General features: G+C 38.6%; 1 protein-coding gene across 1 annotated transcript in view; it reads right to left on the reverse strand.

The window, feature by feature from the left end:
* The window catches only part of LOC139474144 (PR domain zinc finger protein 1-like), a 90333-nt gene that overhangs the window by 15619 nt on the left and 49386 nt on the right, over window positions 1-25328 (reverse strand). The window contains exons 2-4 of the mRNA XM_071257028.1: window positions 13857-14044; window positions 9057-9179; window positions 1471-1729 (exon numbers count right to left, since the gene is read on the reverse strand). Of these exons, the coding sequence (XP_071113129.1) occupies window positions 1471-1729; window positions 9057-9179; window positions 13857-14044 (570 nt within the window). The remainder of the gene's footprint in view (window positions 1-1470; window positions 1730-9056; window positions 9180-13856; window positions 14045-25328) is intronic.

Consider the following 25328-nt stretch of genomic DNA (forward strand, 5'->3'; position numbering starts at 1 on the left):
TTAAAAGTTAAAATGACATTAATATCTATATGCACCATATTCACAGCTAATAGTTTCAACCCATAAACTCATAGAATGGTCACGGCTTGTGTTGCATTATTGGACTGAACATTGTCACTGATTTTATATTCTTGTTTATATTATTTTTTGTATTAATGATGAAACAGGCAGTCTGTGAATTTATTAATGTTGACGTCTTTATTTATAAGAATTGATTTCAATATGTTTTTTTGCGCTTTATATATTGAGATATAAATGTAAAAAACAACTGTTGTGCTAATTTACACCGTATGCACACAAATTTTTACTTTTAAACCTCTATAAATACAAAAATATTAATAATATTTTATTCTTAAGTAGCCTGAATGCATCAACCTTTGATGTGTCATTCAGACACCAAAGGGGATACATATTATGTTGGACAAGGTGCATGAAGTTATATAAACACCACTGGTGTAAATGATGGGGGATCACTTAATCAACACTGTATTACAATACAATGTATCGTGAACAATATATCAACATCTTACCTAAACATGATGCCTGCAGCAGGGCAATATTCGCCCCAATTCATAACATCTGATTCTGTCCAAAGTTTGGCTTGGTAAAGGACCAATCATTTAACATTCTGTGGGGTGGGTGGGGCTAGGATTTTCGGTATGAGAAATATGTTATTGGTCTCTTCTTCCACTCAAAAAAAAGCTTACTTAATTAATGAATTCAAAAAAGTTCTCTCTAAGAAAACCAAAAATTACCTTTTGAGCTTTTAAGTGATAAACTTGGGTACATGATCAAGTTTATGATTACTAAATAAATTTGTTACAGGTTTCAAGTTTCCAAGTAAGTAAACCATTCATACATTATTTACTTATCAGTAACCCCTTAGATTAGACTTGTCAAATATTCTATATTTTCTATTAACAATGTCAGTCAAATAAGTATGTTTATCAATATATCTATTTTCTAATACATACTTTTACACACAAGGATATTGCATCAGAATGTAATATCTTACATGAAAGCAATTCTCTAAATAACTTGTAGGAGTTTGAAAGAAGAATTTTACAGTTTTTTAAAGCTGTCTGATATTTTAACTGACTTTGACTGACCTGAATGTTTGCCACAGAAACCACAAAAACAACATTCTGCATCCTGACAACATGACAAATCTGTCTTTGGAAGTGTAATAACCTTTTCTATCTATTTTTGTTGTATAAATGCTTTGTAGCAAGGAAAGTTTACTGAACAAATTTCAGCAGGATCCTACCTCGCTAACACTGTGGAAGTGGAAGAATTTCTTCTTCTTTTTTTCGTGTTAGTATCCCTATAAAATATGTTTTAGAATATGCGTCATATTTTAAGTAGAATCATATATTCATATGATACCACTTAAATGACCTGATCAAGAGTGACCATTCAGAATGTCAAATGGTTGGTCCCATCAAACAGTGAAATAATAAGTTCACTTACTCCATGACAACATGACGTCATCTTTAACTGGTGGTGTAGTTATTCTCTCTGCATACTCACGACTGTAAGTGACAACAATTTCTGAGTTGGCTGGGATTGATTTGACAGTGTAGAAGTAAATGTTACTGTCCAGTTGGCAAGCCAAAGAGTTGTGCTGTCCAGCTGTCTCAGCCACTGTTTGCTGGACATAGTGCATCCAGTTGCTAAACACAGGATCTGATGTCACCACAAACTGTTTCACCTCATTATGCTGAAAAACCTGTGGAAGAAGTAACACATACTGATCTCACAAGGTGACTGCACATATATTAATGTATGTATTATCACTGGATACTCATAACATGACATACTAATTTAAACTCATCATAGTAGATAATATCATTTGTTTGACATTATACAATTCCTTTTAAAGTGTAAAATTGTAATGAGTTATAAACCTCCGGTGACGTCATCCTATTGTTCTCCAGTCGGGTTAAATCTTATAAACAGGGACGTTGTAATGTCCCTGGGATTTTATATAATATCCCTGGGATTTTATAGGATATTCAAGTCATATTTGCTATATAATGTGTTATAATATCCCAGGGATTTTATATAATGTCCTGGGTATTTTATTAATATAACTTCTGTTCAGATTGTAACATGTAATGAAATGTAAAATTAAATGACAATTTTTTTTTTTATATTCCTGAAGATCGAACTCACAACCTTCATATCTGTAGCCCAGTAAGTGTACCACAAAGCTTCAAAGGTGTTGATAAGCCACACTGCTTTTTAGCATGTCCTTTTCAAGATCCGTACGCCAGCAACAGATATTTTACGCCTGTTTCCTAAGTTCATGGAAAGTATGTTCGAAACATAAAAATGTTGATAAATGTTGTTTTAAGGTTCAAAATCGGTTTAAAAGTAAGATAAAATACTTCCTCTCAGGTTGTTTAAGCCTTTCCCTCGGAAAATCCACGAGGTGCGGGTTTTAAATATCATAGGTGAGGTGAGGTGAAATGGTGTTTAACGTCGCGTCCAAGATTATTGCACTTATATAGTGACGTGCATGTACGTGTGTGTGTTTGCATGGCTGCTTGTACTAGTCCGGACTGATGCCGATTTATAGTGCTAGCTCACTGAGACACAGTATACTGACTCCGAGCCGACCAGTCCTTGTTTTAGCCCCTTAATGCCGAGCGCCAGACAGGGTAACAACAAGTACAATCTTTTAACGTCTTTTGGTATGACGCAGTCGGGGATCGAACCCCGGACCTTCCGCTCTCCGGGCGGACGCTCTACCACTAGACCACGGAGGCGGTCTTTAAATATCATAACAACCCTCGGATGTGTTTTATCCTGTTTTATCCAAACATTTTATGAAGGTTTGATGATGTAATACCAGGGGCAACACTACCATTGTGGCAGAAAAGCATACCTACACCTAAAGCAAAGCGCAATTTGTTTTTAAAAAGTAAACCTCAATTTACCATCTATGCAGTAAATTATTAATTCAAGCTCTACATGGTCGAACATGATATTTATTGTAACAAATGTTATATTTGGGATAACACTTTCTTAGTAAAGTACAGATTCTCGTACTTTTTGGGGGGTTGAGTCCCGTCCAGGATTCGAACCCACACTTGCCAGAGTGAGGCACCTAATCGCCAGCACACAAAGTCAGCGATATAACCCACTCAGCCACCGAGGCTTCCACAAAAATGAAAGTCCGACAACTGGTAGTCTAGATCACAAGTGTGGGTTCGAATCCCAGACGGGACTCAACCCAAAAAAGTACGAGAATCTGTACTTTACTAAGAAAGTGTTATCCCAAATATAACATATGTTACATTTGACCACTTTCTAAATAGCATTGTGTATTCATGATATTTATTGTCTAACTTAAAAATCGGAATCTTGACACACTTTGATATTTTAGTTGTAGATGGTTTATCAAGTTGTGAGAGTGATGTCCCTTTGTTGACATGATGCACATTGTTAAAATAGAACGTCAACGAGGATTCAAAGGTGATTATAAATCATCAGGACATCCCATTGCGCTTTTTGACAAACCAAAAGCTTATTAGTTGTCTACTAGAAACTTTTGCCCTAATCTTTTTAATTATAACTGGTTTGTCACAAACGTTAATACAAACAAACATCAAGATTTTGCAATTCTGCCGATGACTTTATATTTATTGTGTATTTCATTGTTGTGGTAAAGGTTAAAAGGTGTGTTCAATGTTCAGTTCAAAGTGTTCATCATGAATTGAGATATCAATAATGAACAAACGAAACCTTTATGAAATAATTTGAAGAAATACCAGAAAGTATATAACTATACTTACTGGTATTTCACTCAGACTAGCAGAGAGCCCTTTAAAGTAAGTGCATCACAAAATATTTGTACTTTGTGGCAAAAGCAAACCACGCTCTCACAATTATTTTTATTACAATGATAGCTTGTGTTAAAATATGAAAAAATGAATAACCATCGCATACTACCAATGAACATGTAAAAACACATAAAAGTAATATTATCAATTTGTTTTAATGTTCAAATTTCATTTGTCATCATAAATGTATCTTGAATGAAAGTAAAAAAATGTGTTGGTAAAACACATAGATCTATATATATGTTACTAATAAAAACTTATAATAAATAAATTGCAAATATTTGTTACAAATAAAATCTGACATTAACAGTCCCAAAATGCAAGAAATAGTGTTTAAGAGCATCTCATTTTTACAAATTTCTTGTGGGTCATGCCCCCAAACACCCTAGCATTTTGCTTACACTTACAATTGGCCTTGTTGCATTCCTGAATACCAAAATAAAACAAATGTCCTTCGGTTCACCGAAAAATCCTTATGTCCATGAAATTAGTGAAAATCTCAAGGCCAAATCATATCCCCGAATTTCTTAACAGGGAAAGAAACAATTATTTCATTGTCACTTCAAACAGGACACAATAATGATGTCTATTGAGTATGGATCATATTTCACCTGTACTACTACTCTACTGATCGTTTTTATGAAAATGACATTTTGATCAAACCTGATTTGTGATGGAAATTTATGGAATAATTAAAGTCTCAGCACACTGAAAAACATAAATTGGATCTGGAATGTCTGGTACTACTGTTTATCTTAACTGACCATTCAAACATTAAGGCCAAAATAATCATCAGGTATGAACAACGAGGTCCAGTTATCTCTAAACGCTTTTGTCTTGTAGAGCAAATAAATTTTTAGAGTGATTGTCAACAGAATATCATTTGCCTATGTTACCCAATTTCTATAATTTGATCTGGGGGTACATTAGAAAAAAGCACGAACAAATGTGAACAAATTGTATTGTGATAATGTCAACCAGATGAGGATGTCATCATTGAAGCAATTATGCAAAATCCAAATCATTCAAATGCTATCTGTCATCTTGAAAATATGGTCTATGTTTTCACAGTAATTAAGTGGGGTCTGCAGACTCTCCTAAATGACCTTTCTATCTCACATGAATATAATCTATTGTTTATTGTGATATTTCGCAAACAAACAGAAAATAGTGCCATGGCACTGTAGCTCACGTGAATGAGAAGTAAACAGTTAATAATTCTATAGATATAAACAAAATATGACATCATCAAAGGAAGAAACACGTATGTTCCCTTAGTCTGACAATTTCAGAAGACATGATGCTTACTGAACCACACAGGCATTTATAGAGAACTTAAGAGCATGGTCAAAACAAGTTCTAAAATACAAATATTGTAAAATTAATGTAACATACATTTTGAGCCCCCACTACTAACAAACACATCTACCAAATTTATTACATCTCTTACAAATGTGAATGATTAATGGACATAAATATCTTTTGAAATCAAACCTATGAAACAAGTCATGTGGCTTCTTGAGGAGATGCATGGTTCAAAGTACAAAGGTCAAATAATCATCAAAATTTAACATATTGCAAGGATGGGAACATTTTGAAATGGTGTTTAAACTTAAGGAAATTATTCAATTTATACCACTCCAAACACAACTTTCAATGGTTTAGCTCATTATTCTCAAAATTCATGTCTCATTGTACTCAAAAGTGATGTCCACAAGTGCATATCAATATGCTCCTGTAATAAAAACTGTAATCCCCTTCTGCTGTTGTTTTATCTTTGAGACCAGTACACAGAGTTACCTCCCATCATTATTGTTTGATTCCCATGTGGAATCCAACCCCAACTATCCATACACAATCAAAATGGGGTGGACAGGGAGGGCCTACGTATAGATACACCATCGGGTTTAAGGTAGTATACATTCAATAGTTCTTAATGTAATGAATATTTTCAATATTAAATGTTTTAATCCCACATAGAGAAGAATGGTTCAGTGGGTACCTGACAACCCCATTGATAGAACAACTATAAAATAACATTGAATAAATGAGGATTTACCAATCTTCAAATTCTTCCTCATTGTTTGATTAATTTGTTTCCTGAAAGTCAAAATACATCCCTCCTATTGTCATCAGAGAGAGTCATTGCTTAATGATGAATGAATCCCTAGCATGTAAGTGAAACAAGACAAATCTGGAGTCAGTTGCTAAGCCAAGGAAACGGTCTCTTTCAAACAAGAGGCAATGTTATTCTTGGTAATATCCCTTGATGACTGGGACTGACAAGGAAGGAAAAGGCGATGCCTGCCAATCCAGAAAGTCTGCATCCTGTCAAAATAAACCAAAGCATGGATAGGACAAAGGAGGAGCTCTTCCATGTCAGGACCAACTTGATCTTCCACCGTCAGCTGCCCCAACGGCCATTCGAAAGAGTGCTGATGCTATCCTCGGACAATTTATGGGCACTGCATCCACAGTGAAAGCTGGCGAATTTGACACTGGAGAAATATAAAAAAGAAGTTATGCCTTGAGCTGTCAATGTTCAGACATTCCAGTGTCTGAATGATCAACCGGATGCTTCTTTGTGAAGTAATCACTAGATGGAGATGAACCTTGCGATCCATTCTATCAGATGGTAGAGAAACAGTGACATGTGGGAGAAACATGGACACACATGTTTATTGAGCCAGCAGTCAAGGTCAGAGGTTGTAAAATCAGGTGGTTCAACCACAAGGACCAAAGAAATTGGCGTCCTGAGTTCAGGCATTTAAGCAGATAAAGTAGTCATTTTAAAAATCATTTCTCTGTTTCCATCCAGCAAAGTTAGCTACAAAAGCTCAGAACCCATCAACCGACAAACCAATTGGAGAGGGAGTGAGAGGTGGAGGAGGTTGACACAATAACTGGCTAGAGTCAATGTGTTAAGAGAAGCCCGGTACCGGTGTACACACCCATCTGTTAGTTAGGCATGAGTGTGGGCTTCTGGCAGTTGGCCATGTTTGGTAGAAGGGAGGTAACCCCAGCTATCACTGTAATAGTGCTGATATGAATCCTAAATTGCTCTTCAAAACATAGCAAAAAACATAGAATTGAGCCATTTAAGGACACAAAGTGAAATCATAAGAATATAATGAATGTAACACAAAATCATGTTGATAAAAGTAGGATACAGTCCAAATAAGCACGAATGCGGAGCACATGCACCATGGGTGTTAGCCCCAGGCCACAAAAACAATATTGACGACAACATCACCTATCAATTGGAGTTGGGGTGTGTAGGGGTTATCTGTGTGTGCTGGTCTCAAGGACAACAAACAACATGCAGAAATATTATCGGAGCATATGGATATGCACTTATGGACAGCAATTTTGATGTGGAGAAAAGGCAAAGTCATGCTTAAGATAAGGTATACAACTGGTAGTTGAGCCCCACTTTTAACTACATATAAACCAAATGTCCCAGGCAGGGTAACAACAAGTACCATATTTTAATGTCTTTTGGTATGACACCTCCAGGGATAACCCCCCCCCCCCCCCCGACCTTCCGCTCTCCTGGCAGATGCTCTACCACTAGATCATGGAGGTGGTTGAAACTTATTGAACAGATTCAGGTGTCATTCATTGGTGGGAAGAAGCATGTGACATTTCAGCCCCATTAGTCCATTGGTTTCTGAGATGTTTACAGATGCTGATGTCGGGGGTCTGGAGATATCTTGCAAGCAAAAAGAAAATTGCTTCCCTGATCCTGTAATGAGTGATCCGCTTTTAAGAGTATTCCAGTTATAACGCAGCATGTCAGCTTAATGTGGGAAGAAAGCCTGAAGTGATGTAGGCCTCAGACCACCTCAGTGAAACCCACAAGCACGGCCTATGGTGCGGACAAACCTAGAAACATAATCGAGGCGAACCGGAATTCGAACCTACAATCATAGGTTTCTGTCGTGCTCAAGGGACGTAACTCTGCACAACAATCGTGGCGCCTTAGACGACTGGGCCACCCATGTCCCCGATCCCGTAATGAGGTCAAAATCACCATTAACAACTGGAGGTTGCTGACATACCTATAACACACTGGCACCAACTTTGAATGATAATCAGCGCAAAGGTTCTGGAGATCACCTACTAAAACATCTTTGGTATGTACATATGTACAGACAGAGCCTTATACTAAGTCGCCCACGGCAAGCCCATTTGTGAGTTTCAAAAACTTTATTCTTAATTAAGTATGATAGAGGAGGTATATGCTTTGAGTTTGGGGGCGTTCAAGAAAAAATTGTGATGGGGCAAGGGCTGATCATGTTTTTAGATATACCACAAATATTCATGAAAGCTTTTATCAGATACCGTCGACAGCAAGATTCTGATGACTTTATGTGAATGTTTTAGTTCAGACATATTTAAAATATTTTAGATTAGACATCAAGTTATAGTTTATCTTTTGTCTAAAACAATTGGAAAAAATATGTCCAAGGCGATGTTGCAAACCCGGAAAAAATCAAAGTGAGCAGAATGTGAAAATTGTACCCATCAATAGAGGAGAGTGTGGTTGTTAATTGCAACTGAAGAAGTAGACAATATCTTAACAACTAAATGGAACTAAAATAAACATAATGTAGTCATGTAATGTACACACAGAAACACATGTACATAATTTATGATGGAGAATATTTTTTTATAGATATTTTAACATAAAATATTCCAACAGCCCCAACCTTTTGTGTTTCCCTTTCACAACATTTGATGTATAATTAGAGTATGCTTTCAAGTATTCAAAGAAGATTTCTCATAAGTTGTTTGATCAAGGTCACAACTTTCAAACTTTCAAAATTTATTAAGGTAGACATGTAGATGACATTTCCAAACTTGATGCACGTCTTTGTGAGCAGGATACACTCACCTTTCATGAACACCTGGTATCATCACTATTTGATGGTGATTCACAAACACATGCTTATGATATTATGATATTGTACTTGGAATTGTACAATGAATTCTCCATTTGTTGCTTTTATTCTCATGACTTGGGTAAATTCAGGAAGGTGTCTGACCAAATCGAGAAAGAGGATATACCAGGTGCAGCATGTGCTGTTCACATGACAGTATCCCTGTGTGACTGTTTCAGAGTTACACATAACTCACACATATTAAAGGGAATGTAAAATTATGTAAATATGCCTGCTCTTAAGATCTGTCATTGATGTAACTTGCCTTCCACAAATGTTTGCAGTGCTTCTTGATGTTTATTTTTGATTCCTTTTCAAACAGTTGTCCAACAAGTGGTCCAAATCTTGTTCCCCGTGGGATATAGTCCACACTCCAAACACCAAGCTCCTACAACACAATTTAAGATTATGAAGTTCAAAATCGAACATTAGTCCATTGTTAATAATTCTAAGAATATTACCTCTATTACATCTCTGCCATACATCCTATTTTGACTTTGTCACACTAACTAAAATTTTCAGATTTTCAACAGACATCTTATTCACTGTCAGTAACACACAGAACTAGTTGTTGCCAAGTAGCATCGTAACCACCCAAACTATGATGTAAGCAATGGCGGCAACCTCCCACATCTAACTACTAGAGGTAAATGAATTGGGGAGGTGGGTGGGAGTACTTCAGATGTAATAGAGGTCTTATTCTTAGACAATGATAACTATTGTTCGATAATTCTTGCGAAACTTCTACCTCTATTACATCTCTGCCAGAATATAACAGAGGGACCCGGTGGGATCTGCCTCTAGTAACTCCCAGTGTAATTGACAGTAATCTCTTCTTGAAACCATTGTTTACTAATTCTAATCCTAACTTGAGATAATTTCCTCTGAAATTCCCCCCGAGGACCTGAAAATCAGAAATGTGTCAAGAATCAGTCAAATATGTGATACCTTCACCAGCATATATTTGCCAATCTTGATTGTAATAATGATGTCATTTCTAATCTATTTCTGCTTAATGACGTCATTTCTAATCTATTTCTGCTTAATGACGTCATTTCTTGTTCATTTTGGATTCGTGACACTAATACCGGTGCTGACATCACTTCCGGTTGTGATGTCACTTCCCTTTTCCTAGGTAATGACGTCTCTCAAGGTCAATTTTAAGCCAAAGATGTAATTTCCTGATTAGATGGACCTTGTTCTGTTATTTCCGGTGCTGACATCACTTCTGGTTATGTTCTCACTTCCAGTGGTGATGTCACTGGATGTCTACTGGAGGCAGTTGATACACAAGGTGCTTCTAATCCATCCTACACCTAATAGACAGAATAATCAATCTGATGCTCCTGGTGTCGGATCCTTGCCCTCCCGCCCCTTTTTTTTCGATAGAAGGGGGAAAAACTATTGATGGATGATAGTTTGCGCCACGAGATAGAACTTGAGAGCTCTGATGGGCATAAGAGCCTGTCTGGGTGATCTACTGTTGGTCCCAAGGCAGGAATGGTATAGTGCCTCTGGCCCAATGGTCCCATTGTGGTAGATTGATTCTTGGCTACGAAGTTTGGAAGCGATCTCAGACTAGAATAGTCTAAGGCATATAGTTCTGAGATTCTTGTGGCTGTCATCATGGCTAGGAGGAAGGAAGTTTTCCTGGCTTTTTGGAGTAAGGTAGCTTTTGCCATGGGCTTGAAAGGTTTCTGTAACAGTGCCGATAGTACACAAAGACATTACCGTGAGCACATAACACCGGAAATACCATGTCAACAAATCCATACTGAAGTACGCAATTTAATCATGTAATTACACTGTCTGGCTATAAAAAGTGTTCACTATATATCAGGACTTATGTTTGTAATTTATTTCACTATTTTATTCAAAATTTCTTTTCATATTGTTTTAATAAATTTCGAAGAATCATGTGTGAAGCGATCGGAAGATCCCACAATTCACCATTATTAACAGCAATCGGTCTCTTCCACCTTGTGGATGACCTTGTCTAGGAGCAACCATGGTGGCAATGCGTAAGCACACAGACCCATCCAATCCATCGATAGTGCATTGATCTGGTGAGCTCTTGGGTTGGGAACTGGACTGACATAAACCGGAAGTTGGTTGTTTTGGCAGGTGGCAAATCCAGGGGTTATCCAAACAAAGATCTGGGGATGTAGTGTCCATTCTGTTGCTACTATTCTCCCCCCGGTAGGAAAGGCTGTTGGCAAGGATGTTCAGTTTCCTGGGAATATGTCTCGATTCCATCAGGCAATTGAAGAAGTCTGCCAAGGCAAACAATCATGTAGTCTCTGTCATCAGGGAGCTGGATCTGGTTCCTCCCTGCTTCTGAATGTAGGCCACTACTGTTGTGTTGTCCGTGGCTATGAGGACGGATGATTGGAAAAGATGTATCTTCCATTCCAGGATGGCATAATAGATGGCCTACATTTCCCTGCAGTTGATATGAAAATTCTTCTCTCCAGCATTCAAGGATCCCTGTACCATGAGATCGTCCATATTGACTCCCCATCCTGAATCTGAATCTGTGAATAGATGGTGTTCGGGCGTCAGAGAAGCCAGGTGAGGTTAAATGGGGTTTAACCCCACGCCCAAGATTATTGCACTTATGTGACTGAAGCCAAAATACAGGATTTATGGCAGAGATGTAATTGAGGTAGAAGGTTCGTAAGAATTACATGTATCAAGAAAGAATTATGTCATGGCCATATTTCATCCTGAGTCTATTTATGCTCTTTCCGGTATGTATATAATGTATGCACACACAGGAATTCATCTTACGACTCTCCTGTGCAGTTTCTACCATAATTTAGGCCTAGCTCTGGCCCTTATTTCCTTTGACTATAAAAATATCACCAACATCAAACATCACGTTGAGGACAGATGTTCTGTCTGGCATATGCCAAATCTGAAAGAAGTCAAAGCAATTATTTTAATTAAGATCCTTGTAAGGGAATTCTTGACAACCCTGCCAAAAGACAACAAAACAGTAGGCATATTTTTAGTCAATCTTTTACTATTATCTGGAGGTATAGACTATGGACTGCCTCCAAGGCTTAGTGGATAGAACATCTGCCTTAAGAGTGGAAGGACCAGGGCACGATTCCCGGCCACATCATACCAAAAGACGTAACAATTGGGTACTTGTTGTTACCCAGCTTGGCACTTAGGCTAACACAAGGACTGGTCACCTCGGAGGTAGTATACAGTGTCTGAGTGAGGCATTCATGTTAAACTGCGGCATGGTAGCTCAGGGGGATAGTACTATAAAATCTACATTAGTTCAGACAACTACAAGCAGCCACACATGCACACACACACAGATGCATGCACGTCACTATGTAAGTGCAATAATCTTGAATGCAACGTTAAATCCAGATTCACCTCATCTCATAGACCGTCAAATCATTAAATATGTGGCATTAAATATTGAACAAAAAGTGAATTAATTCCCATTTTGCAATAGGTTGTGTGTTGCTGAAGAATGAATAGGAGTAACAGTGCAATGTTCTTCAAACTGTGATGCCACTGCACTGTAGGCATCAGTGGAATGTCTGTGCACATTAGAAGTTTGAGGGAAATACAATAATGAGCATGTTATCCTTTTGCTAAAAACATAGCACACTAACATAAAGAAACAAGAAAAGTGTTTGCAGCTACTTGCAAAAACAGAAGCAATCCCCTCACTGCCGTTTCTAGAATTACCAGAATCCTAACAAGCTGACACACATTTCCAGTGTTAAAACATTACCTTTGGTTTGATGAAATGCATGCCTACCACAACCTCAAATGAGTTTAAGGCACCTTGTTTCCAGCTAACATAATGAGCTGTAACGACATTACATAAAGTCTAATGACATTACTTCTGGTCAGGCAATCATACCTTGACTTGACGTTCAATATCAATGACAAATATTTCAAGAGCATTCTCAAGGGATATCCAGAAAATATAACAAATATAATCCTCAGATAAAATTCAGAGTAACATTGAAAAAACAGCATCTGCTAAACACTGACAGTAGGTCATTACTACTGCACTTGTCATACATAAGTATTCAAATTAAATAACCACTACATAAATAAGACTTTAAGATGTCTGCAGAAAGAAGCATTGTGGTGAAAATGGCAAACATGCTTGCTTATGATCGAGTGAGTATGGTTTTAAGCCACTTTAGCAATATTCCAGCAATATGACGGCAGGGTACAGCAGGTATGGGCTTCACATATTGTACCCAGCTTTATTTATGACCTTAGTTATGGCCTTGATCTTATACATAGGTCACTTAAAACCTTTTAAGATTGTGGCCCCACGGCAAATATGACATGAACCAACTTTCAGTATATGCTTCTTGAGTTAACATTTATACAAACATTTCTTTCGGTCTTAACCTTCAGAATGACCTAAAGATACCTTTAGGAGATGTTTTAACCATGTCTAGTTATATATAAAGGTTTAACACTGTTAATTATATTTTGGAGCAAAACTGGGTATTGGTTGAACTTTGATATAGCCCAACTTCACAACTCGATCTTGACATTAGCTCACACAAACCATTAGCTAAAAGCATTTATATTACAGCTGATGTTAAAACAGCTGAGTGTGGACCAAACAGACTATATATGCCATTGGTTGATATTGTGAGCTACAAAAAATGTCACCAAGGTTTATGGACACAATCAACTAGGTCACATCTTGGTCTTTCTGTTGATGAGTACATTGTGGAACACACTCAGTTGTCATTTTCACTAACTGGGGATTCTATGAAGGGACCTATTCTGATCCAGAAAACTCAAGGCGAGGGCATTTTCTCCTGCAGTGTGGTCAGTGTGTCTTGGTAACTGTGTTTCAAATCATTATATCGTGGGATTTCAAGCATACATAACATGAGCTAATTATTGCCTATCTATTTAGCTTAGATGAACTGAACTAATTTCCCAACTCTTTCGAGATATATTCATATATATATATGTAACCTTACAATTATCATCAAGCAAAGACTGCCTTTTCTATTGACGAAAACCAAAACACTTGTGGTAGAAAGAACAATGTTCCTACATTTGGATTAATTGCTGAAGGTTTGAGTGTTAGATTTCTTGGAAGAGATGCTTGAGCTCTGTTTGGACCAACAACACTCTCACATGGCCGGTCATGGACGATGTATACACAGAACTCCTCCAACTCCTCCTCCCTCAGACTGGTCAGCTCCCAGGGCTCCTCCATGTTTTCTCCTGACACACTGCAACCTGCAGCAAAAATCACTGGATAACAATGACTGAGAGTTAGAAAAATGTTTTACTGAGGATATACTGATACATTTTGTATATTCTATGAAAATGTTGGAACTTTCATCAGGCTACTTGAGTATGAGTTATGGGTCAGACAATCAGAAATCGTATACATGCAGTTTAGCTCCATGCTTGATGGCCACGTATTGTGCTATCCCTTGTGATGTCATATTGCTAACAGACGTCAATGGTGCACAAAACATCGAAACTGGGGTAATAGTCACTGGTCAAGTGTCATGTTTTCAGATGAGTCCCGATTCACTTTTCTCTTCCCTGATAGGCATGGTCATGTCTGGCGATGTCAAAGTGAATGTAAAGCCAATATTGACCTGAGACCTCATGACAGATTTGGCAGTGGATCAGTTTTGGTGTGGGATGGCAAGAACATCCATAGAATGACATGACCAGCAATGATCCCACGCCTTTCCCCCATACCCATGTCTTGGTCATGATAAGGAGACGTGGGCGGCTGAACTTGGCCAGGCGCTGCAAGGGGAATGGGACAAACTCACTCAAATTGGCAATTGGAGACTCATACACAGTGTGCCTCATCGAGTGATTGCATGTTTGAAAAATCATGGTGTATTGACCAAAAACATCAACCTTGAAATTTCCCATCTTACCCAACACACTTCAAGATCATTGGCGGTCATAACATCTAGTGTCACACTTCACTCATGGATGTAATGTGTTCCCAATTTGTTCATTACTATCTTACAACTATTACTGGAAACTAATATCTCTCTAAATTTTGGAAATTTGCAAGTTTCTCCTACATTTTGTATGTGTATGGAGTGAAGATAACCCCGTAAATCAAAACAATACACTCTTGAAACAAAAGTTCGAACTTTTTATATATCTCTTGAAACTATACTATTTTCTATTTTAACAGTTTTATCCACCAATTGTGGACCGGTACATGATGGTTCTCATGGTTTCGAACATTGAAAAGTTCTAGAGTATATGGTCAGGCAGGTTGTCTGCAGAAGTTTCTTCTCTAGATCTCTGGATTAGCCTCTTTATGAATTGGTCAGTATGATTTGTTTCTTTGTTGTTTAACACAGCACTCAGCAATATTCCAGCTATATGACGGCAGTCTGTTAATAATTGAGTCTGGACCAGACAATCCAGTTATTGACACTCTGATGACTGGTGATTGTGTGGCTGGGGTCCTATTCAGCCAATAATGTTGTCATGGGTCTGCAGCGTCGCCTTACACATCTTCTCTATATACATCACCGATAGGATTTCTCAATCTTGTCCTTCATGATGCAAGTTACAATGTCTGTACAAATTCTCTGTGAAGCTAACCTCCCAGTTGTGTTTTAGCCATAATGACATTGGTATGAACCCCTTTTACCTTTTTCTAGTCATATAGTGACATTTACAAAAAGCTAGTAATAATATTTTTTCAAATTAAAATCTTATTTCCATTCTAAATTCATCTCATTTTGATCTTAAAACTAAAGGAAATACTGACGAAGCCGTATGTTACAGCTAATTATTTTGTTATTCTCTTCCGATCCCTTCACATTTTCAACAATTTGGTCTTGGGCACTGATGCGTAAACAGCGATTTTCAATAGTTTTGTACTAAACATTACAACATTACAATTTAGCTATTAGATAAATAGTATTATAAAAAATATGTTCGACACTCAAATATAGCCAAATAACTTGTATTGTTGTCAGATTTCATGAGCTGGTGTTATTGTCTACATATCATTCAACCATAGTGTGTGTGGTTGTCCTGTTGTGAAATTTTGAACTGTTATGGTAGGCAATGCACATACAAAATGTCATCAAATGTAAAAAAGAGGGAGGCTAACCCCAGAAAAACAGAACACAAAAATTGGTTAAAAGTAATTGGTGACATTAAAATAATATACAGCATATGTATATTTTGAATGCAGAATGGAGTTCGGTAGGGCGTGTTGTCACTGGAATGTTTCTTCTAAGTATTTGATTGTATGGTTGTACCATAAAAGTTATGCATGCAATAGGTGGGGGATTTACAAAAAATGTAGAAAGTGTAAACAAAATGTTCTTGGAATATACCTCAGCTTTACACAAGTGTATTCCAGATAATTGCATGGTGAATTAGTTGTCTGCTTACTGATAGTCAAATTATATGATGTATGGTGAAACAGGACATGTTATGTCATGAAACAGATTTTGTATCAGGATGTCTCAGATTCAGATTCAGAGGTTGATTCAGTATAAAGGCCACATGGCCAAAAGTACTAATAGTAAAGGACATATCTCAAGCTTCCAGTGTTGTGAACATAATACTACATTAAAGCTTTCATAAAATACCTTTAAGATTTAATATCTTCCAGGGAAAGTATAAATGTGCTGCTAAAATAAAACATGGATATGTTTGTATGGAAATCTAATTAGTGTCACAAAGTTATATGCTATATTATAAACATATGCATTAAGAAAAGTGCAACATGATTGATTGTATTTTTAAACTGAAGAACATTAATTAAGATTTGTTTACTTTTCTATTGCAAATGTTACTACGAAGTGATGAGTATTTTTCACAAACAAAGCATAAATAATGCTCCTCTTCAAAAGCATCATAAAACAATTAGAACAAATACAATCAAGTTCTGATACATCAAAATGATCTTTTCGATAAAACTAACCTTTAGGTTATGAAGAGAAATTCTGAATTTACAAAGAGTTTCGATTTGTGATCTATTTATCAGTTGAGTGAGCAAGTGAGTATGGTTTTATTCCGCTTTAAGCAATATTCCAGCAATATCATGGCACGGGACACCAGATATCAAACAATAGTTATCATTGTGTATAATTCTAAGAATACTACCTCTATCATATCATTGCCATAAATTCCTGTTTGGCTGTCAATCATACAACAAATTTATTTACATTTTCAACAGACATCTTCTTCACTGTCAATCTATCTATATAGTTGCGAAACCATCACTACTTTCATCCAATAACCTCATCCACTAGATGCCAATTATTTGTGAGGATGGGAGGAACTAATTTCTGATGTAATAGAGGTAGTATTCTTAGACTTATACACAATGATAACCATTGTTTGATAATTCCTTTGAATACCCTACCTCTGTTACATCATTGCCAGAATACACCAGAGGGTTTCCCAAGATAGTTGGCAGAACTTGAATGGGAAATATATATTGGAGGTGACAGGAGGTGATCTGCATTGTATTTCCGCTTCCTTGAATAAGGCTGTATGATGTCTACTTGTGGGAACCTAGTGGTTTTATATCCTAGAGCTAGACAGATGTTATAGTGGTTCTGACATCATTTTCTCTCACATTCCTTATGACCTCACTTCCGGTTACGGTATTTCCAGACAATTACGCTGCTTCTAAGGTTCTATTGACATACTTCGTGTAATTTTACATGAATCCTCATTCAGACAAGACCCTCTTGCTAGGTCTTTTTTTATAGGTAGTCATTTTCTATATGACTTCATATATCCTCCCATTTCTAGTGATATATTAACAGGATTTACCATTATTCCAGCTTGCTGAGTCTCCCTTCAACAACAGTGCACGGAAGTCAGTTCAATGATACACCCATGGCTACTAAGGAGAAACCTTTATATTACTTATTTCCCATCGATCTCTGATTCCAACGGTCCCAGAGAAAATAGTCACTCTAGATCCATTTGAATGTCCCATAGGTAAATGTTTGAAATTGTATTGTGGGACTTCTATTGGCAGCTCACGACCATTTGTTCTATGGAGATGGAGTTCCATGTGGCAAGACTTGTGGCAAGAGCTCTAGTTTTGTGAGCTCTGCAACTTCCCCATGTTGGTGTTTGTGTGAGCTTGCCACAGTAGCCTTGGAAATATGCTTTTCTGATGAGTGAGCTTTTAACAGTATTACAGTTATATTGCCCGAAGTGATACAGTATTAAACATTTACCACTTCGGTGAAACCCACGAGCATGGGTATGGTGTTGACAAACCTAGAAACATAATTAGGAGCGAACCAGGATGAAAACCTACATTCACTGGTTTCTGGCTTGCCTCAGGGACGCAACTCTGCACTACTAATCGCGGCGCCTTAGACGACTGGGCCACTTGTGCCCCCTATTCTGATGAAAGCTTGCACGCAGTTTGAATTCAGCATCGTAAGCATGGCGTTTTCGTTTAAAACTCATGATGAAAACGTCAGTCAGTAAAAATATACCAACTTTTATAACCCCCTTTACACCACTATTGTATGTTAATCCAATTGAATTAAATAAACTATCATACTATGAACACATTGAATGACCGTCATTCAGGCGATGTTTCTGACAGATCACGATCTGAAAAATACTATCATGAAAGTGTATCCCGTGGATAAGCCGACCCCTTTCTACAGAATCTTTTTTCTGGTCCTCAAAATTCGGCTTATACGCGGTCATATACAGTAGCCGTTTTCTCCGCTTTCTGTGTTCTTGAGTGACATAGGATTTTGCCTGGATAGTACACGCTTTTCACCTAGTGCCGGGATTGTGTATTCCCATGCCCTAAGGGACCAAGTGCCTATGCTTGTTTTTTTGCAATGAATTAAGGTAAGGATCTTTTTTTTCATGCACAATAGATGAGGCATCTATGGCTTGTAGCTCTGATAGTCGTGCTGCAATGGCCATAGCAAGGAGAAAAGCTGTTTTCCTTGACGCTAAAAGTAGAGTAGCCTTGTTCATAGGTTCGTATGGAGGCTTCATTAGAGCTGACAGAACTATGGATATGTTCCATTTGGGGAAGGTCCATTGTACTTTAATGTCTTCCAGTGCGAAGGACTTAATGAGACAATTTAATGCAGGGTGAGTACATATAGGTAGACCATCAAGCTGTAATACTGAGGTGAGAGCTGATCAATAGCCTTCAATGGTGCTATGTCTTAATTTCTTCATTTCTCTCATTTCCAGACAATTGATATATGATGTCCTGTCTTGGTTTGGCCATTTCCCCTGTAAAGTGCCGTCACCCATGTGGGCTCCCCATCCTTCGCCTGATGCGTCTGTTTAGAGGTGACAGAATGGAGATGGGAAATAGAGGTGTGTCTGGCATGATGTTTTGACGAAGTAGCCACCAGTTTAGCTTTGACACCTGATCTGATGGAGGCTGAGTTAGCTAGACTAGATCTAGTTCTCTGGTAGAATTCATCCAATTCTGTGAGAGTTAGATCCTGGAAAGGGTGCCTAGGCATGACATCCACCAACGCCGTGATCTTGTCGACTGGCTGAGTACTTTTAGTGTCTCTCACTCTTTTCTATCTGTCTTTTTATGGGGAGGGGGGTTGGGGGATGGGTAAGAATACTCTTGTTGAGCTTGAATCTTGCCCATATGTAGACAGTGTGTTGGGAGGGAATTAATTCGGACTTTGTGGAATGAACCAGGAATCCCAGATATGTGAGCATCTTATTGAGGAATATGATGTTTTTCTTGATCTGTAGCTGGTTTTGGTCTGCAGACAGGAGATCGTCGATGTAGCCATACAGTCTTACAAGATTTTGATGAGTGAGTGAGTGAATTAATATTTAACGTCATCGGCAGTATTTCAACCATATCGTGACGAGTTGATGAGCGAAGCTGATGATGGGAGATAAAATCCTGGTGAACAACCAAGGGGCAATGGAAATGCCGAAGGGAAAGAAATAGTGACGGTAGTTTGGATGGATGGAAAAGTGTAGATAAGTGTCTTGTAGATCTATGCTCACTATCCAATCTCTTTGTCTTAACTTTCTTCACTTCCTGACGGATTCCATCTTAAATTTGTCTTGTTGAGAACTTTTCTGCAGAGTTTTTCTTTGGAACTAGGAAGACTAGAGAGTAAAATCCTTGGGTGGTGTCCGATTCCTTTATCGCTATAATGGATTTTTTTCTTTAGCAGCTTGTTGATGGCTAAGTTGGCTGCTTCTAACTATATCCCTCTTAGATTGAACAGAGGACCTATGGGATGATTGATTAAATGCAACATGTAGCCTCTTTCTATCACCTCGAGGAGCCAGGAATCGTCCGTGATCTGCTTCCAATGTACAGTAAACTTTTGAAGGTGACCCCAAACCGGGCCCAGAAGGGGCGTATTTCTGAAAATGGGTAATCTGTAATCGTGATCCATGTGGAAACTAGGTCGACAGAATTGGGAGATTTGGGGCGAGATGGAATAGTGTAACTAGTGTTGAGGGGCCCCCTCTGGAGAAACTTCTACCACTGCCTCTGTTGTGTTGATGGAATGGTTGCTTGTTCCTGCTGTAGTTTGTTTGTTTGCTTGTTTTTTGACGCCTCACTCTCCAATATTCCAGCTATATGACGGCAGTCTGTAAATAATTGAGTCTGGACCAGACAATCCAGTGATTGATATCATGAGCATCGTTCCACGCAATTGGGATACGATGACCTATATCAACCCAACCTGACCACCTGACTGTAGCATCTGGAAATGATTCCTCAAGAGCGTTGACCGGTGGAATGATATGCCTGATACCCACAGCGACCCAATTAATGTAGGCATTAATATTCAAAGCTTGTTTGTTGATATGATCCAAATCTTTGAATGTCACCAAGTCCACAGACGTCTTAGTCGAGTGTCTCTAGGCAATTCCTGATAGTCATCGTCGATGATGGGCGTTCAGGAAGAGGGGAGTTCAGAGTTCTGACTGATAGGTGGGAGACCAAGTCTGATATTGCATGCTCCAGAAGCCTTCATGGATGAGTTGATCTCATTAATGACGTCATTTGTATAGAAAGGGAAAGGTTGGGTACAGAATGTATCTGACTCCATTTTGGGTTCCACATAAGCTGCTCATTCCATTTTTGGTTCAGAAGTAGACTCCTCTATGGAGAGCTGAAAGGCGGGCATGAGATCATATAACTCCTGGATAATGGCTCTGATAGAATAGTTGTTAGGTCTAAATATGTCTTCAGGGACAGAGTCAATTAGGGATTGAAGTTGTATTTGTTGACGTTCATCAGCTGATGAATGTCAACAAATACAACTTCAATCCTCATATTGACAGATACATAAATCATAACAAAACTATCCATTAAACATCAAAGTTAAATTATTTGAAGCGAACTATACTAGCCACATGAAGAAACTGTGCACGGAGAAAATATATTCTGGATTGAAATACAACACAGCAAGAAAAAATGATGCAGACGCTGTAGCAGCTGAATGATCGGACCATAAGAAAATGTCAACGGGACCTGAACAACATCTGTTACGATGACGTCAGAAGATCAAAATGGAGTAGGGGGTCATACGACAAAGTCACAAAGTCAATAACGGGTATGACCACCCTGTGCGTGAATCACAGCAGTGCATCGGCGATGCATGGAGTCCATCAAATGGGCATGGAAGGCCTGGGGAATGGCCTGCCATATCCTCCTCAAATCCTGTGCCAAGTCACGGACGTTATCTGGAGGACGTGGAAGACGGCGCTCCATTTCATCCCACACATGCTCTATTGGGGAGAGATCTGGAGAAATTGCAGGCCATGGCAGTAACATGACATTGTTATGGTGAAGGAAATCAATTGCGACCCTAGCCGTGTGAGGACGAGCGTTGTTCTGTTGAAATGTCGATCCCGGGCCATGACGTTGCAGGAAAGGAATGACCACAGGCCTCAGAATCTGATCTCTGTAGCCAACACCGGTGAGATTGCCCTGAACAAACACCAAAGGGGTTCGGTGCCGTGCTGTTATCCCACCTCAAATCATCACAGAGCCACCTCCAAAACGATTCCTCTCCACAATACAGTTGCGTGCATAACGTTCTCCCAAACGCCGGTAGACACGTTGGCGCCCGTCACTGTGGGAAATGTTGAACCTCGATTCATCTGTAAAGACGAACATGATTTCGACACCATCTTAGACGGTTGACTCGATGACGGTGTGTCAGGATGGGACGTATGGCAGGGCATCGTAGTCGAATCCCGTACTGATGTAAACGATTCCTGACAGTGTTGGGATGAATACGGCGCAGTCCAGGAATTGTCTGGGACGTCGTTACTGCCGTTTGGAACCTGTGTCGGAGATGTGTAACTCGAATCCATCTGTCCTGTCTTGGCGTCGTTACTCGGAGACGTCCTGAACGTGGGTGGTCGGCAACGTCATTTGTGTTCTGATAACGCCTCACCAATGCCGATATCGTGTTATGATGGCATTGGAAATGTGTTGCCACCTGTTGTTGCCTCATTCCCTCTCGGATCATTCCAATGGCTTCATGACGCTGTGCAGCTGTCAATCTTGGCATGATTTGTTTGTGATATGCTTGTGTCTGCGCCTGAAAAGTTTTGAATTTTTGAATGACCACAGATCATGCTTTCCAAAGTGACAGCGAATTTTGAGTTGCACATGCTGTGTACAGCTGCACAGGATCCACGTGCAGTAACACATTGCACGTCCATAGGCCCCCATCAATGACGTCATATCGCATGGCACGTGCATGAGCGTTTGAATGTCTCCAAAAATTGCTGTGTTCAAACCTATATTTCATATATGGAGGGTGTGCCCTTATATCTATATTTTCTCCGTGCACAGTTTCTTAATGTGGCTAGTATATATCAACGCAGGGAGTTGTGATGTCGTGACATCATCTGTCCTAAACATTCCATTTGGAGTGACATGCCTTGGTTTTACAAATGGGGGCGCAGTTGGATTTCCTGAAGCAATATACACTACAGTGTGGAGCATTCTCTGTCATAGCTTTGAATGGAGGCTTCATTTCGGTGCCCTGCCATATACATGATCTGTCGACCCGTGAAGATCCGGGGTAGAATAGATCTTCAGCAACCCATACTTGCTGTGTGCGGCGTTAAACAACAAACCAACCAAACCAACCAACCAACATTATCTGTCTGGCCCCATCATTCGTAACCTGAATCGATGTTGTCAGTTTCCCTAATGATTTTTGATGTTATTTTTAGACCCTGAGGAATTCCTGTGAAGTAGTTCTGTATGTCTCAGTTTGACTTACGTGATAACGTGACATACTGACGTTCATTGGGAAATGAACGACAGTCAGTTTGGTAGTGTTCACCTAGGCAAGGTCAATACTGACTGATGAAGTATTATAACGGTTGTAATCTGCATGATGGTGTTTGTCATGTCTGCTATCATGTTTCTTTTGTGATCTGTTATCATGATGTTTGTGGGTAGTAAGTGGTTCACGTTCATGGCCTTTGTAATAAGGTGAAGCTCTGTCCGTTTACCTTTGTTAATCACCTTCCATGTGTCTGACCTGGTTGACTCAGCTTGTAAGGTGTTATGTCATGCATGGAGCTTGCTAGTGACTTTGTATTTTGTGCGACAGTTTTTTATTTGTAAAATCTCTTGAGTGACTGATTGCATCTGTTGACCGATTAGTTTACTGACTGTTAATGAGATTGTTGATGAGATTCCGAAAAAGTTTGCATGTTTAAAGGGAACAAATGAACTGAAATGGTGTTCAGAGGAAAGGTGACCAGCCTTCTTCAGGCGAAGTGAGGTCCCTCGGCGCCCAAGTTGGTTTTCTGCTAGAAAGAGACACTTTTTCTTTGCAACTTTATGTTGCAGTTTTGGACATTTAGCCAATGTTGTGGCTCTCTTTGCATCAGGGTTTTGCCCCATGCCTTTTACAAATGTTCGAATTTACAGTAACGACATCTAGATTTGGGGGAGCGTGAACTTTTTCTGCATGCTTGGCATCTGAGGTGTGGATCTCCAATAAGTTCATCGAAGCAACATCCCAAACTTGAAGATGTATAGTGTAGAGCCTAAGCAATTGTTCAGATGTGAGGAGCAAATTTTTTTGCTTGTTTAAATCTGGACACACAGGAAAGAAGTGGTTTCCCATCTTGTGCATGCGCATTTGCGCTTCCTGTCAGAGATAGGATTTAACTCAAAACTTAATATTTATATTTATATTAACTTATGGTGTGATTGACAGTCTAAACAGGAATTTATGGCAATGATGTAATAGAGGTAGAGTATTCAAAGGAATTATGGGCTTCACACATTGTACTCATGCGTGGAATCGAACCCGGGTCTTTGGCGTTATGAGTGAATGATTTCAACATCTAGGCAACCCCACCGCCCCATATGGACAATGATATCTTTTGAGAAAAGTAGATAAAGCTATTGAACAGTTGTATGGTGAAACAGACAATGTTCTATTGTGAAACTGGACATGTTTTGTGGTGAAACAGGATGAGTTGTATGGCAAAACAAGATGTGTCCTGAACGGTGGAACAGGACATTTTGTATCATGCCACAGGTCAGTAGATTTGCCTATTGATATTCAAATATAGAACATATACTTTTTTATTTTGAATAGAGTATGAAATATTTCTTTTGAAACACAGTATCAGCACTTGTATATCCATCTAGGCTGTTGCATGTTCAAGTGGTTTTTAATGATTGTGGATTATCTGATGTGGTGGTTGCTCTCTACTTTGCAAAATTGGTTAATTTGAGTAATGTTTGCATATGTGGTACCATGACCAATCACTTTCATCTATGAAGATAGTAGCTGCATGAAATTCGGTTTGTCTTCAGAAGATAATATATATTTACTATATAGGTTATTAAATCTTTATTGTTCAGATTTCCAACCAATAGTCCTTCACTGCCTGTAGAGACCATTTTTCTTTGCCTGAACTGCATGCAGTACAAAAACTTTCACAAACTTCAAACCTATTTAATGTTAAGAAACCGTAACTTTTCAAATGTTCCTTGGTTTTCCAGTGTGTTTTTGCCCTTGTTGATACCAGTTTTGAGGTTTGGGTGTTGTAGATAGTTTGCTGGTATTATCATAAGCATATACACTTGTGTTCTCAAATATTACCAGGCTTTCGAAAATACTTGATTCTGATTTCAAATCTCAAATCTCAATAACTAGGATGCCTCCATTTAAAGCACCTGTGTTGATGTCTTACAGCATGTAAATACCACATGGCTCCACAGTCCATTGCTTTTTCAGTAATTCCAATCCAACATTTGATTAGGAGAGCATTCCAAACAATTAACAAATATACCCCAAAATGTAAATATAACAATTATTACTAAACTGAAATAAAAAGAAGGTATGAGTGCTTAGTCCGGCAGAGAAATGAATATTTTAGCCCACCCTAGAATTAGGTGATAATGTTTGTTTTTATTGCTGGATTTGTTCCATGATGTACTCTAGATCATGAAACTGACTGATGACACTCTGTCATCTTTGGGCCTTCTGAAATATTCAAGATGGCCGACAAGATGGCCGACGAA

Source organism: Haliotis cracherodii, unplaced genomic scaffold (assembly GCF_022045235.1).
Source record: "Haliotis cracherodii isolate W230 unplaced genomic scaffold, xgHalCrac1.p SCAF_3, whole genome shotgun sequence".
NCBI classification, from domain to species: Eukaryota; Metazoa; Mollusca; class Gastropoda; order Lepetellida; family Haliotidae; genus Haliotis; species Haliotis cracherodii.